The sequence below is a fragment of the Moschus berezovskii genome, chromosome 23 (assembly GCF_049115385.1).
Source record: "Moschus berezovskii isolate FMDL1 chromosome 23, NW_MosBer_1.0, whole genome shotgun sequence".
Lineage (NCBI taxonomy): Eukaryota > Metazoa > Chordata > Mammalia > Artiodactyla > Moschidae > Moschus > Moschus berezovskii.
Window position 1 is genome coordinate 12,285,304 of NC_142482.1, and position 14,481 is coordinate 12,299,784.

General features: G+C 38.0%; 1 protein-coding gene across 3 annotated transcripts in view; it reads right to left on the minus strand.

The window, feature by feature from the left end:
- Positions 1 to 14,481, minus strand: part of KHDRBS2 (KH RNA binding domain containing, signal transduction associated 2) — a 795,143-nt gene that overhangs the window by 276,084 nt on the left and 504,578 nt on the right. For all 3 annotated transcript variants that reach the window (XM_055406844.2, XM_088831069.1, XM_088831070.1), the window contains exon 6: positions 6,120 to 6,318. In XM_055406844.2, the coding sequence (XP_055262819.1) occupies positions 6,120 to 6,318 (199 nt within the window). The remainder of the gene's footprint in view (positions 1 to 6,119; positions 6,319 to 14,481) is intronic.

The following is a 14,481-nucleotide window of genomic DNA, read 5'->3' on the forward strand; positions in this document are numbered from 1 at the left end:
AACTCTTTGCATGAGGTTCCTGGGTAGGAAGAATCAATATTGTGAGAACGACTATATAATCAAATTATATCTACTGATTCGATGATATCTCTATAAAATTTCCAATGGTATTTTTCACATAACTAAAACAAAAAATTTCACAATTCATATGGAAACACAAAAGACCCCAAATAGACAAAGCAGTATTGAGAAAGAAGAATGGAAATAGAGAAATCAAGCTTAATGACTTCATGTTATACTACATAGCTACAGCCATCAAGATTGTATGGTACGGGCACAAAAATAGAAATATAAACCAAAGAAACAAGATAGAAAGCCCAGAAACAAACCCATGCACCTATGGGTACATTATTTTTTGACATAGGAGGCAAGAATATACAGTGGGACAAAGGCAGACTCTTCAATAAATGGTGCTGGGAAAACTGGACAGTCATATGTAAAAGAGTGCAATTAGAACACTTCGTAACTCCATACACAAAGATAAACTCAAAATAGATTAAAGACCTAAATGTAAGACCAGAAACTGGAAAATTCTTAGAGGGAAACATAGGCAGAACACTCGATGACATAAATCAATGCAAGATCGCCTATGACCCAATTCCTAGAGTAATGGAAATAAAAACAAAAGTGAACAAGTGGGACCTAATTAAACTTAAAAGCTTTTGCACGTCAAAGGAAATTCTAAGTAATATGAAAAGAAAATCCTAAGAATGGGAAAAATATAATAGCCAATGAAACAACTGACAAAGGATTAATTTCCAAAATATACAAGCAGCTCATGCAACTCAATACCAGAAAAACAAACAACCATCAAAAAGTGAGGAAAAGACCTAAACAGACATTTCTCCAATGAATACATACAGGTGGCTAACAAACACATGAAAAGATGCTCAACATCGCTCATTATTAGGGAAATGCAAATCAAAACTACAATGAGATATCACCTCACACCAGTCAGATTGGCCCTCATCAAAAAGTCTGCAAACAATAAATGCTGAAGAGGGTGTGGAGAAAAGGGAACACTCTTGCACTGTTGCTGGGAATGTAAATTGATACACTCAATGTGAATTGAGCCACTATGGAAGACGGTATGGAGATGTCTTATAAAAACTAGGAATAAAACCACCATATGGCCCAGCAATATACCTTGAGGAAACCAAAATTGAAAGAGACACATGTATCCCATTGTTCACTGCAGCACTATTTACAGTAGCTAGAACATGGAAGCAACCTAGATGTCCATCATCAGATGAATGGGTAAATAATTTGTGGCAATATACACAGTGAAATATTACTCAGCCATAAACAGGAATTCATTTGAGTCAGTGCTAATGAGATGGATGAATCTAGAATCTATTATACAGAGTGAAGTGAGTCAGAAAGATAAATACCGTATTCTAACACATATACATGGGCTTCCCTGGTGGCTCAGAGGTTAAAGCATCTGCCTCCAATGCGGGAGACCCGGGTTCGATCCCTGGGTCGGGAAGATCCCCTGGAGAAGGAAACAGTAACCAACTCCAGTATTCTTGCCTGGAGAATCCCATGAACAGAGAAGCCTGGTAGGCTACAGTCCACGGGATCGCAAAGAGTCGGACACGACTGAGCGACAGAACGGAATGGAACACATATACATGGACTCTAGAAAAATGGTACTGAAATATTTATTTACAGGGCAACAATGGAGAAACAGACGTAGAGAATAGACTTACGAACATGGGAAGAGATGAGGAGAAGGTGAGATGTATGGAAAGAGTAACATGGAAACTTACATTACCATATATGAAACAGATGGCCAACGAGAATTTGCTGTATGTCTCAGGAAACTTGAACAGGGGCTCTGTATCACCCTAGAGGGGTGGGATGGGGAGGGAGATGGGAGGGAGTTTCAAAAGGGAGGGGATATATTTATATCTATGGCTGATTCATGTTGAGGTTTGACAGAAAACAGCAAAATTCTGTAAAGCAATTATCCTTCAAAAACATAAATTAAAAAAAAAAAAGAAAGAAAAGAAAAACCATCGCTTTGACTAGACGGACCTTTGTCAGCAAAGTAATGTCTCTACTAATACTAATGATGGTTTTAAACAGCAATCTCATTGATGGTGAGCTGCAAAGAGATGATCTGGCCACCTGTAGACAGTCCATGTGATCAGAGCCTTAGCAGGGAAGGAAGAAAATTTTGAAGAGTGAATTGCTCTGTAGTGTCACCTACAATAAAGGGAAACTTGTCTAAGAAATTTTTTTCTTAAAGTGAAGAACTCCTTTGATATTTTCACCAACTTAGCATGGTCCTGTTATTCTGCTACTGAGGCATTTAAACTTTTGTTTTTCTTACCCCTTTCAGAGGAATCAATTGTTTAAAATTAAAGCAGAGAGCAGCAGCCTTTGAATATTAATCTGGGTTTGGATGGAGATATCAAAGACTGCTGTCAGAGATTATCAGCCGTGTATTTAACTTCGTATGTATTCATTGGACTATTTATAGAAAAAATGAAAATATGACAGGTTTTAATAAAATATGATATTTTTTAAGAGATAATATCTTCTTTTACTTATTATCAACAGTAAGCTATTAAAGGTACAGTTAGGATATCTGCCAAGTTTATAATATTTTTCTTCTTTTCTAGAAACTAAAGTCTCTCCATATGACACTTGGGGCTGAGTCCCCAGGAACCGAGCTTGTATCCACGAACTTCACACCTGAACCGCCCATGTCACTGGTGGCTAATGAGTGTAGATCCTAGATCTGATTTCCTGAAATTCTTGTTCTATAGTCATAGACAACTGGCATGCCCAAGTGAATACGATTCTCCTACCTAGGTATCTGAATTCAATTTGAGACGCAGCCAGCCAGCCAGTATCTGCAGGTGAGGAGAAATGGACGTGTAGGTGTGGCAGTCCTAGGGTGGACGTATTTCACCACAAGCTGAGCCAAGTTGATCAGATCATCAGAGAAGACACATATCCAGTCTGTACGTTAGCATGGGATGAAAACATATGTGCAAATAGGGAGGAAATGTGGGGAGACAATCTAGTGCCTCAGTCTAGCTGTTTCTTCAGACTTGATGGCATTCCTATTACTGGACTTCATGACACCTGATAAAGGAAATGTTCACATGCTGAGGTGTGGGGAAGTCATTCTGGCTTGTACACTTTAACTTGACTTTTTTGCTAACTAGAACATTCTGTTTGATAACCTACATTGTACATCTGCTTTAATTATTAAAGAAAAGAGTGCATTGACCAGAAGTAAAAAATGTCCAAGTTTACAATAAGATTAAATGCTTCCCTTCCCCAGACACCAGTGCTAGTCCTGCTGGTTGATAAGACTGGCTTTGCAGGTGCCAAGGCCATACCTGTGTATATGTTGATCTGGCTTTTCAGAAAACTTGAAGGAAAGAATGCCTAACTTGTTTGGGATTTTGACAAGACATAAAACTATGCTGAAAACCCTGCTGATCCTGGACAGTTCTTGAGAGTAATCTTGGAAGTTGTCTTTTGGGTTATTATCTTCAGTTTGGCTCAAATAAAACTCTATTTTATTCCTATTATAGACAGTTTACTGAATGTTTTCATCAATACAGCTCCCCCCCTCCAGGTTTGTTTGTTCACTTATTTATTTATCATTAAAAGATGACACAGTTTCTCTATTTGCAAACAACTAATTTGCTCACTTAATTTACAAAAAGTAACTAAATATCTGTGACTTCAGTGGGTCCATAATTTACCTAAGGAGAAACTATAGAGTATGATACATGATGAAATTTTAATAATAGTTACTTCTTATTTACTGTCTATAATCTTCTGGGTACTCATGGATACTCATGTTTTAAGTGCTTATGGATGTTTATTTCTAATATTCAGTGCAGTCTTGTGAGGCTGAAATGATTATCCCCATTTTATAGGAGAGGAAATCTAGGACCCAGAGTGTTCTAAATTACACAGCTAGTGACACAGTCAGAATTCAAACTGTGGGATGCTGCTTTCTGTTTTGAAAGTCAGGTAAGGTCCACCCAGCCACACGGCAGACTTTTCTGAAAGCCAAACACTTCACTAGATCTCCAAAGACCTTTCCATTCCCCCCACCTCCACCACCCTGTACTCGTCAGTTCAACAAATGACACCTCAATTTTATCTGGTTGGTCAGCTTAACCTACGTTTCACAAAAGTTCACAAAGTTATCTTTTACTCCTTTCTGTTTGCACACACTCTCCCTCTGTCCCATCATCAAATCCTTCTAGATCATTTCCATAGACTCAGAAATAGATCTCTTCTCACCCCTCTGAGCTTTGTTCTGTCCATGGGGATGTGGCCAGTCTCCTTGTTTCTATTCCTGCACCCATCTCATTGCATATTCTGTCCACTGCAATGTGTACAGAAGAAATCTTTTAAAACATAAATTTGCTCATATGGCTTTCCTGCCTCAAACTCTCCAATAGCAACATGAATTGGCCTGCCCTGCCCTTGTCCTTCTCTGTCTCCCTCACATTCTCTCCAGCTCTGATGTTTTCCTAGCTGATCCCCAAAAATTTTGAGCAGGTTCTTCCCAGTGCCTTTCTGCTTGCTGTTTCCTTAACCAGGGGTGGGCTTATACAGATGCAGACCCTTGACCTAAACTTAGAATTTACTGAAACCTGAATGAATGAAGGAATTGATACTTTAAATATAAGTTTAAAAGATCAGATTTATAAGGCTCGACACACTTTCTTTACTTACTATAAGAATCATCCTCCTAAAATTTCCAATTCAGAATATAACTTTTCTCAGAATATGCTCATGTTTCCATAAAATCTTCACGCCTTTGCAGCTTACTATTTTTGATTTGCACTCCTTGATTTATTCACTACAAATGGCAATGAATGTGAAAGGCCACAATGCTTTTGTAGCTACATGAAAGACTAGTTTTTCCAATCTTGTTCTCGTTTACTGTGCCATATAAGGACTGTAAATTTATTTATGGATAACAATGTTGACCAGTATTTCTCTCGTTTAGTTTTTGAGATAAAGATCTGACTGTTTAGCTTTCTGTTTGGAAGACAAAAACATCATAGTGTCCATACACATAAAGATGGTAGACTTGGTTCCTCAGAGATAAGAAAAAGAAAAACAAAAACAACCCCACGGTCCCTGTTGTGGATTATTCATTCATTCTTTGAAAGACCACTTATTTATGAAGCAGTACATATGTCTTACTGGAGCAGTGGTAGAGCCAGGACCAGGTTCTAAGCTTCTAGATCTGCAGGCTTGTTCAGATGGTAGAATATATTATCTGCTGCAGATTTTTCAATTTTTCAGAATAAGATTTTAAATATTGATAGCTGATGTTGTACAAAAGATACTTAGACGAACACATTTCTATTTTTCCCTTAGAAATGGATCATTAAACTTAATACTTTTCTTCACTCTTAGAGACATTATTCCATGTTTCATATTTAATCAGTAACTTTCCTAAAAATGAACATGCTCTAACCATTAAGAGAGAAACTAGAACATGTGACCAGCAGAAAGCTAACAACTCAGATTAAAGGTTCAAAGGGAGTGTAAAGTAATACAGAGGACTAGAAGGGGAAGAGGTACTTAGAGACACTGCAGTTCATATATTTATTCTGTACTGAGTTCTGAATTCACACATGCCGATTCCTTATCTTTCATACACTAAGAGAGCAGGATATTTAAATGAAAAACCAACCACATGGTCTTAAATTACTAACAAAGTTTGTCATATAATCACATTATATTTGTCAAATATTTCTGAGTTATAGTCATCTTTAACATATCCCAGGAGAATCTTCTATATACATAACTATTCACATTATGTTCATGATTATTTCTTTTTGAAATGAATCAAGTCTTCTAAATATAAGAAAACTTCAAGATAGTTTGTTTCTTAAAAAGTAAGCTATTTAACTGATAATAACAATAGTGATGGAACCTGTATAATGAAAGTTTTCCTCAAAATGGCCTCATTTAAATGCATTACTACAGTCTGTTGCAAATGACACTTGTTTCCTGCAACAAACATCATCTACTATACTGATGGTATATGTCTTTGAAGATTAGCTTGATGCCCAACCAGTTTAACTCCTCCTAACAACTGATTTCTCAAGAGTACTTACATACTCTTCATACCCCTTGTGGACTGGCAGAGGGGGTGCCCTGTATCCTGGCATGGTAGGTGACCCCCGGGCTCGCGGGGTAGGAACGCCTCTTGCTACGGGGGGCGCTGGAAGAGCACCACGGGTCACAGTGGTCCCTCGAGGGGTGAGAATGCCTCGTCCCGGTGGTGGGGGAGGAGGAATGGCTCCCCCACGTCCCCTAGGAGAAACAGGCCATGTACAGATGAGAAACAAATGATGAGAGAAAGGAATTAAAACTGGCAAATCTCTCATCTTACAGGCTGTATACAATGGGAAGAAGACCACATTTATTTCTGCATGTCTGAGAGTGTGAGTGTGCGTGTTTAATGGAGATTCTTTAGGATATAAAGCATTTTGACCTCCATAGAATAAGTTTTGTAAATATTGGGTATAACCTAGGTATCATGAAAGCCATGTAAAATACTTTGATATTTTTTTATAATACTAAAAGTTTAAAGCAAAACAATGAAAAATCAACCCACTCTGATTTCTATTCCAAGTTTACCGAAAAGGCGAGAATGAGAGCTATGTCTAATCTATGACTCACAGGACCATCCAGAGTATCTAATTCTCAATGTCTCCACCAAGCTAGAGGTAACTGACAGTGATAGGCAATTTTGTCACTTAAAAAAAAAAGCTGTCTGCACTTTGACAATACTTGGAGCTATCATGATATCATTCTGCTTATTATAGTAGCTTAGATTTAAGGTCACTTGAATCACAACTCATTGTCACTGATTTATCGTTATGCATGTAACAATTTGAATGGGCAGAGTCACTGATATAATTTATTTCCTGTGGTAACTATGGTGCTAGTGAACACATGCGGGCTCTGCTATAAAAATAATAAATGAGTACCTTGCACTGTAGTGCTGGATACAAAAGTAACTTATATTAAAAGCATGAGATCAAATGGCTGCTGTTAATTCTTAAGTATTATGAGGCCTTTGGAAAGGTTTAGTGTTTGTCTAAAATCTTAGGGCAAAACCATGGTTATTTCACTTTTATTTTGTCTGAAATTTTGGCCTACAGAGAGCACTAGTTTCAGCAAGATTACTAAGCCTTTTAGGAAAGTTATGATCATGGGATGTAGAATGGGAAAGACTAGAGGTCTCTTCAAGAAAATTAAAGATACCAAGGGAACTTTTCAGGTCAAAACAGGCACAATGAAGGACAGAAATGTTATGGACCTAACAGAAGCAGAAGATATTAAGAAGAGGTGAGAAGAAAGCACAGAACTATACAAAAAAGATTTTCATGATCCAGATAACCATGATGGTGTGATCACTCCTCTAGAGCCAAACATCCTGGAATTTGAAGTGGAGTTGAGGTTATGGAATTCCAGTTGAGCTATTTCAAATTCTAAAAGATGATGCTGTTACAGTGCTGCACTCAATATCCCAGCAAATTTGGAAAACACAGCTGTGGACACAGGACTGAAAAATGTTGGTTTTCATTCCAATCCCAAAGAAAGACAATGACAAAGAATGCTCAAACTAACACACAATTGCACTCATCTCACATGCTAGCAAAGTAATGCTCAAAATTCTGCAAGCCAGGCTTCAAGGTACGTGAACTTCTAGATGTTCAAGATGGATTTAGAAAAGAGGAACTAGAGATCAAATTGCCAACATCTGCTGGATCATCAAAAAAGCAAGAGAGTTCCAGAAAAGCATCTACTTCTGCTTTATTGACTATGCCAAAGCCTTTGACTGTGTGGATCACAACAAACTGTGGAAAATTCTGAAAGAGATGGGAATACCAGGCCAACTGACCTGCCTCCTGAGAAATCTGTATGCAGATCAGGAAGCAGCAGTTATAAGTAAAAACATGGAACAACTGACTGGTTCCAAATAGGTAAAGGAGTACACCAAAGCTGTACATTGTCACCCTGCTTTTTTAACTTATATGCAGAATACCTCATGAGAAATACTGTGCTGTATAAAGCACAACCTGGAATCAAGATTGCCAGGAAAATATTAATAACCCCAGATATCCAGATGACACCACACTTATGGCAGAAAACAAAGAAGAACTAAAGAGCTTCTTGATGAAAGTGAAACAGGAGAGTGAATAAGTTGGCTTAAAACTCAACATTCAGAAAACTAATATCATGTCATCTGGTCCCATCACTTCATGGCAAATAGAGGGGGAAACAATGGAAACAGTGACACACTTTATTTTTTTAGGTTCAAAAATAAAAAAAAAAATAGGCAAAAATTAGTCTATATTTCCATAGTGACTGCAGAAATAAAATTAAAGGATGCTTACTCCTTGGCAAGGAAGTTATGACCAATCTATACAGCATACTAAAAAGCAGAGACATTACTTTGCCATCAAAGTTCTGTCTAGTCAAAGCTATAGTTTTTCCAGTAGTCATGTATGGATGTGAGAGTTGGACTCTAAAGAAAGCTGAACACTGAAGAATTGATGCTTTTGAACTGTGATGTTGGAGAAAACTCTTGAGAGTCCCTTGGAAAGGAATGCGATCCAACCAGTCCATCTAAAGAAAATCAGTCCTGAATATTCTTTGGAAGGACTGATACTGAAACTCCAATTCTTTGGCCACCTGATTGTAAGAATTGACTCATTGGAAAAGACCCTGATGCTGGAAAGATCGAAGGCAGGAGAAGAAAGGGACGACAGAGGATGAGATATTTGGATGTCATCACCGACTCAATGCACATGAGTTTGAGTAAACTCTGGGAGTTGGTGATGGACATGGAGGCCTGGCTTGCTGCAGTCCATGGAGTCACAAAGAGTCAGACAGGACTGAGTGATTGAATTGAATTGAACTGAACTGAACAAGTAGGGTTGTAGCTTAATGTTCTGCTATGAATAGTAGGCAGTTGTCTTTTGCGGTAAATGAGCTTTAAGAGTGAAAAATATGAATACTGGTAAAGCTTTTAAAAGTTTACAATAGATTACAGAGCTGATGAATAGAGAAATTATTAAGGAACTTACTGTGAATCTAATGTATAGAGAATGCTCTCCTACATTGGGAGACCATGAAAGGCCCAGTGCCCCCTTCAATCACAATATATCTAAGATCATACTATTCTAAACTACTGTGATAACACAAAAGCCCATCTATAAAATGGAAATATAGACTAAATTTTGCCTTGATTGGGCCTCCTAACACTTCATATGTAAGGTGTGCATATATCCAGGTTTGTTCAGTATAGTTCAGAATTATAACTTTTCCTAGTTTAGCGTTTTAATATTTTTGAAAGTGTCCCTTGGATGGGTAGTAAATTATGTCACTATACTTTAGCCACAAATTCTATTTATGTCATCGAACAATCACAGGTAATTTGTTATAACTCCCTGAGCCTGAGTTGTTATAACTGCTTTCTTAATGGGTAAAATAAGATTTCTGAATCTATAGCAATTCTTCCTGCTTTAGAATTACATTATGCTCACATCAAATCTAATTTCTAAACCCATTCCTTCATCAAGTGTCTTCCAGACAGAGCCCTGCCTGTCTCTTGAACCTGACTCATTATCTCTGATAGCGTATGTTCTTACCCTGGAATATTAACCCTATATCTCTCATCAACTCAGATCTTCAATTCAACTCAAGATTGATATCACCTATTTAGAACATAGTGTTCCTGCCTGAATCAACACTATAGTGTTCTCTTCTCTACTTTTCTGACTTCTTGAAAGTTTTCTATCCTTAATTCCACACCTCCTGCTCATTTCTGAATCAAATGAAATCGAGTTATTATTTTCTCCACTTTGTTGAAAATACTCTTTGACTGGTGTCACCAGTATCTTACTAGTTTGCAGATCCACCGGGTTCATTTACACAGTCCCCATGTCACAGTACCTGCTACATTTATCACTGTGAGTTATAAATGCCTTCTTTGGATATGTATGCTGCTGCCGCTAAGTTGCCTCAGTTGTGTCCGACTCTGTGAGACCCCATAGATGGCAGCCTACCAGGCTCCCCCGTCCCTGGGATTCTCCAGGCAAGAATACTGGAGTGGGTTGCCATTTACTTCTCCAATGCATGAAAGTGAAAAGTGAAAGTAAAGTCACTCAGTCTTGTCCAACTCCTAGCGACCCCATGGACTGCAGCCTACCAGGCTCCTCCGTCCATGGGATTTTCAGACAAGAGTACTGGAGTGGGGTGCCATTGCCTTCTCTGTTGAATATGTATAACTCTGTTTATCTTCCCATTCCTCCTTTTTACTCTTCAGGTTTATTCACTGACATCTGCTCCTAGGCCCTCCTTGGGAGATGATTGTCAGCATTTTCTGTGCCTCACAGTGCACTTTGCAATCTCTCACTGATGGCTGTTAGCACTTTCCTCCCTACTATACACCATAATCTGGACTGTTTCTCCTTAGCTGGTATGCATGTTAGAGTCACCTAAAAATCATTGAAAACGTCCAGACTCCAGACTGCACTCCATGCTGATTAAATCACAGTCTCCAGGAGCAGTGATCTTCAGTGATTCCAGTGTGCTAACCAGTTTGGCTGTGGCATCACAGAGTCAGACATGACTGAGCAACTGAACTGAACGGAATCAGTTTGGGAACCAGTGTTTTACATGTGTTATCTAACTTAAAAATCTTGACAAAGTTGTCACATAGCTATGTCTAAGCTTTTATAAAAGGTTGAGAACCAAGTCACAGAAAATACAAGTCATATACCCAAGGACGCACCGGGAATCCATAGACCTAGGATCCATTATAGGAATAATTATATTCTTCATTAAACTTAGTCTTTTACCTAATTTTAATGGATGCCATTAATCTCTAACCAGGGCAGATATCAGAGATTTATCCTGTGTAGGACCACCCTCTGATCTCCAACATCTAATCAGGAACTGAAAGTTAAGTGAAAGTGAAAGTTGCTCAGTTGTGTCTGACTCATTGCAACCCCATGGACTATACAGTCTGTGGAATTCTCCAGGCCAGAATACTGCAGTGGGTAGCCTTTCCCTTCTTCAGGGGATCTTCCCAACCCGCTGACTGAACCCAGGTCTCCCACATTGCAGGCAGATTCTTTACCAGCTGAGCCAAATGGGAAGCCCTATCAGAAACTAATTCATAAAAATTTTCATCTCTGATCTCATCATTTACCTCTAATCCTCTGAGTGGTATTTATTTCTGGGTGAGATAATGGACTTGCTTTTTCACTGGGTTCTCTGCCATGAGTGTCTGTCTCCCTGTGTGTTTCTCTAATTCTTCTCTGTCATCACAGTGGTGATTGAGCCATCTTTCTTGGAAACAGATGTGATTACTGTTATCTTTAGCAAGCTCCATTTGTTCCATCTATGTATTAGTTCTCACTGTTGCTGCTGCTGCTTCTAAGTCACTTCAGTCGTGTCTGACTCTGTGCGACCCCATAGACGGCAGCTCACAAGTCTCCCCCATCCCTGGGATTCAACAGGCAAGAACACTGGAGTAGGTTGCCATTTCCTTCTCTAATGCATGAAAAGGAAAAGTGAAAGTGAAGTCTCTCAGTCTTGTCCAACTCCTAGCGACCCCATGGACTGCAGCCTACCAGCCTCCTCCGTCCATAGTTCTCATTGTAGTAAACAAACAAAAATAACTTCAAAGACTGCTTCAGATGTCTTATTTTTCTACTGTTCACACTCATCCAACATGTAGTAGTGATATATGTGAATACCTTAAGTCTTCAATTGTGTAATGTTTTATTGTTCAGTAGTTAAGTCATGTCTGACTCTTTGTGAACCCGTGGACTATAGCACATCAGTGTCCTTTGACCTCCAGTGTCTCCCAGAGTTTGCTCAAGTTTATGTCCATTGAGTTGGTGATATTATCTAACCATCTCATCCTCTGTAGCCACCTTCTCCTTTTGATTCAATCTTTCCCAGCGTCAGGGTCTTTAACAATAAGCTAATTCTTCACATCTGATTTGTCATAGCTTTCTTTCCAAAAAGAAAGCCTCTTTTGATTTCATGGCAGCAGTTACAATTCACAATGATTTCTGAGACCATGAAAATAAAATCTGACACTGCTTCCACATTTTCTCCATCTATTTGCCATGAAATGATGGGATTGTATGCCACGATCTTAGTTTTTTCTTTTATTTTTATTATTAATATTAAGTTTCAAGCCAGCTTTTTGCTCTCCTCTTTCAACATCAGCAAGAGGCTATTTAGTTCCTTATCACTGTCTGCCATTAGAGCAATATAACCTGCCTACATGAGGTTACTGATATTTCTCTGGGCAATATTGATTCCAGCTTGTGATTCATCCACACTGGCATTTTGCATGATGTAATCTTCATGTAAGTTAAATAAGCAGGGTAACAATATACAGCCTTGACATACTCATTTCCCAATTTTGAAACAGTCAGTTGTTCTATGTTTGGTTCTAACTGTTGCCTCTTGACACAAATACAAGTTTCTTAGGCGATAGGTAGATACTCTGGTACTCCCAATCTCATTAAGAATTTTCCAGCTTGTTATGATTCACACAGTCAAAGGCTTTGGCATAGTCCATGAAGCAGAAGCAGATTTTTTCTGGAATTCCCTTTCTTTCTGCACAATCCAACGAATGAAGGCAATTTGATCTCTGGTTGTTCTGCCTCTTTAAAACTGAGATTGTACATCTAGATGTTCTTGGTTTATGTACTATTGAAAACTAATTTGAAGGATTTTGAGCATGAACTTACTAGCCTGTGTGAAATGAGCCCAATTGTGAGGTAGTTTGAACATTCTTTGGCATTGCCCTTCTTTGGGATTAGAATGAAAACTGACCTTTTCCAGTCCTGTGGTCACTGTTGAATTTTCCAAATTTGCAGACATATTGATTGCAGTACTTTAATGGCATCATCTTTTAGGAGTTTAAATAGTTCAACTGGAATTCCACCACCTCCACTAACTTTATTCATAGTAATGCTTCCTAAAGTCACTTTTCTTCACATTCCAGGATGTCTGGCATAGGTGAGTGACCAAACTATTGTGGTTATCTGGATGCTTAAAACCTTTTTTGTATAGTTCTGTGTATTCTTGCTACCTCTTCTTATTCTTTTCTGCTTCTGTTACGTCCTTACCATTTCTGTCCTTTATCATGACCACCCTGACATGAAATGTTCTCTTGACATTTCCAGTTTTCTTGAAGAGATCTCTAGTCTTTCCCATTCAATTGTTTCCCTCTGTTGCTGCTGCTGCTGCTAAGTCACTTCAGTCGTGTCCGACAGTGTGTGATCCCATAGACGGAAGCCCACCAGGTTCCCCCTTCCCTGGGATTCTCCAGGCAAGAACAGTGGAGTGGGTTGCCATTTCCCTCTGTTACTTTGTATTATTCATTTAAGAAGGCCTTCTTATCTCTCCTTATTATTCTCTAGAACTCTGCATTCAGCTGGATATACCTTTCCCTTTCTCCCTTGCCTTTTGCTTGTTATCATTCCTCAGCTATTTGTAAAGCTTCCTCAGACAACCACTTTGCCTTCTTGCATTTCTTTTTCCTTCTCCAGTGGACCACATTTTGTCAGAACTCTTCACTCTTATCCATCCTTCTTGGGTGACCCTATAGGGCATGACTTAGAGCTTCATTGAGTTATACAAGCCCTTTTGCCATAACAAGGATGCAATCTATGAAGGGGATTTATGTAATATAAATTATTATAACATATAGATGTAATGCATTATTTTCTGGTATGCATTATTACTGAAGGATTGAATAATTTTCATAGATATGCTTGTTGAAATATAAATTCCCTTAATTAAACACACTTTCAACAAATTAAAGTTTTAAAAATATACCAGGTACAAATCTTTTTGAATTTAAGTGAAATCAAATGTTAAAGAAAAATCACAATTTCATGAATGTACAAGTGAGTGAGCATCCATTAACCCATGTGCTTCAAGAACTTTCTGATTAATATGATCTTCTATTTTGTGACACTATTTTCTTATTCTTACAATTGCAGATGCATTTCATCATGTGGTTTAAAACAGCAGACATCAGAGTTCTGCTACATTTACTTTTATTAATGTTAATATATTAATGACATTAAGATGGCATTGAAACTGAGGTTTAATTTTCAATATTAATTCTCTTTTTTACATATGCAGTATCAGATTGAGCAAAGCTTTCAGTCAAATTTTTTCCAAGGTATTTAAAAATAAAATATACAATGCTCTATCCTTTACTAAACAATTGGAGAAAATATTATTTTAGAGTAAAAATTCACTAAAGTTGAAATTTTATATGGCTTATTCAAATATGACAACTGTATTATCATCTTAAGGAACATCGATAACAAAACAAAATCCTTTAATAGAAGATTTTATAATCTCACAAAAAGGTTAATGCATTATTTTTTAAAATGGTCCCAATTCCAGGGAATATAGAAT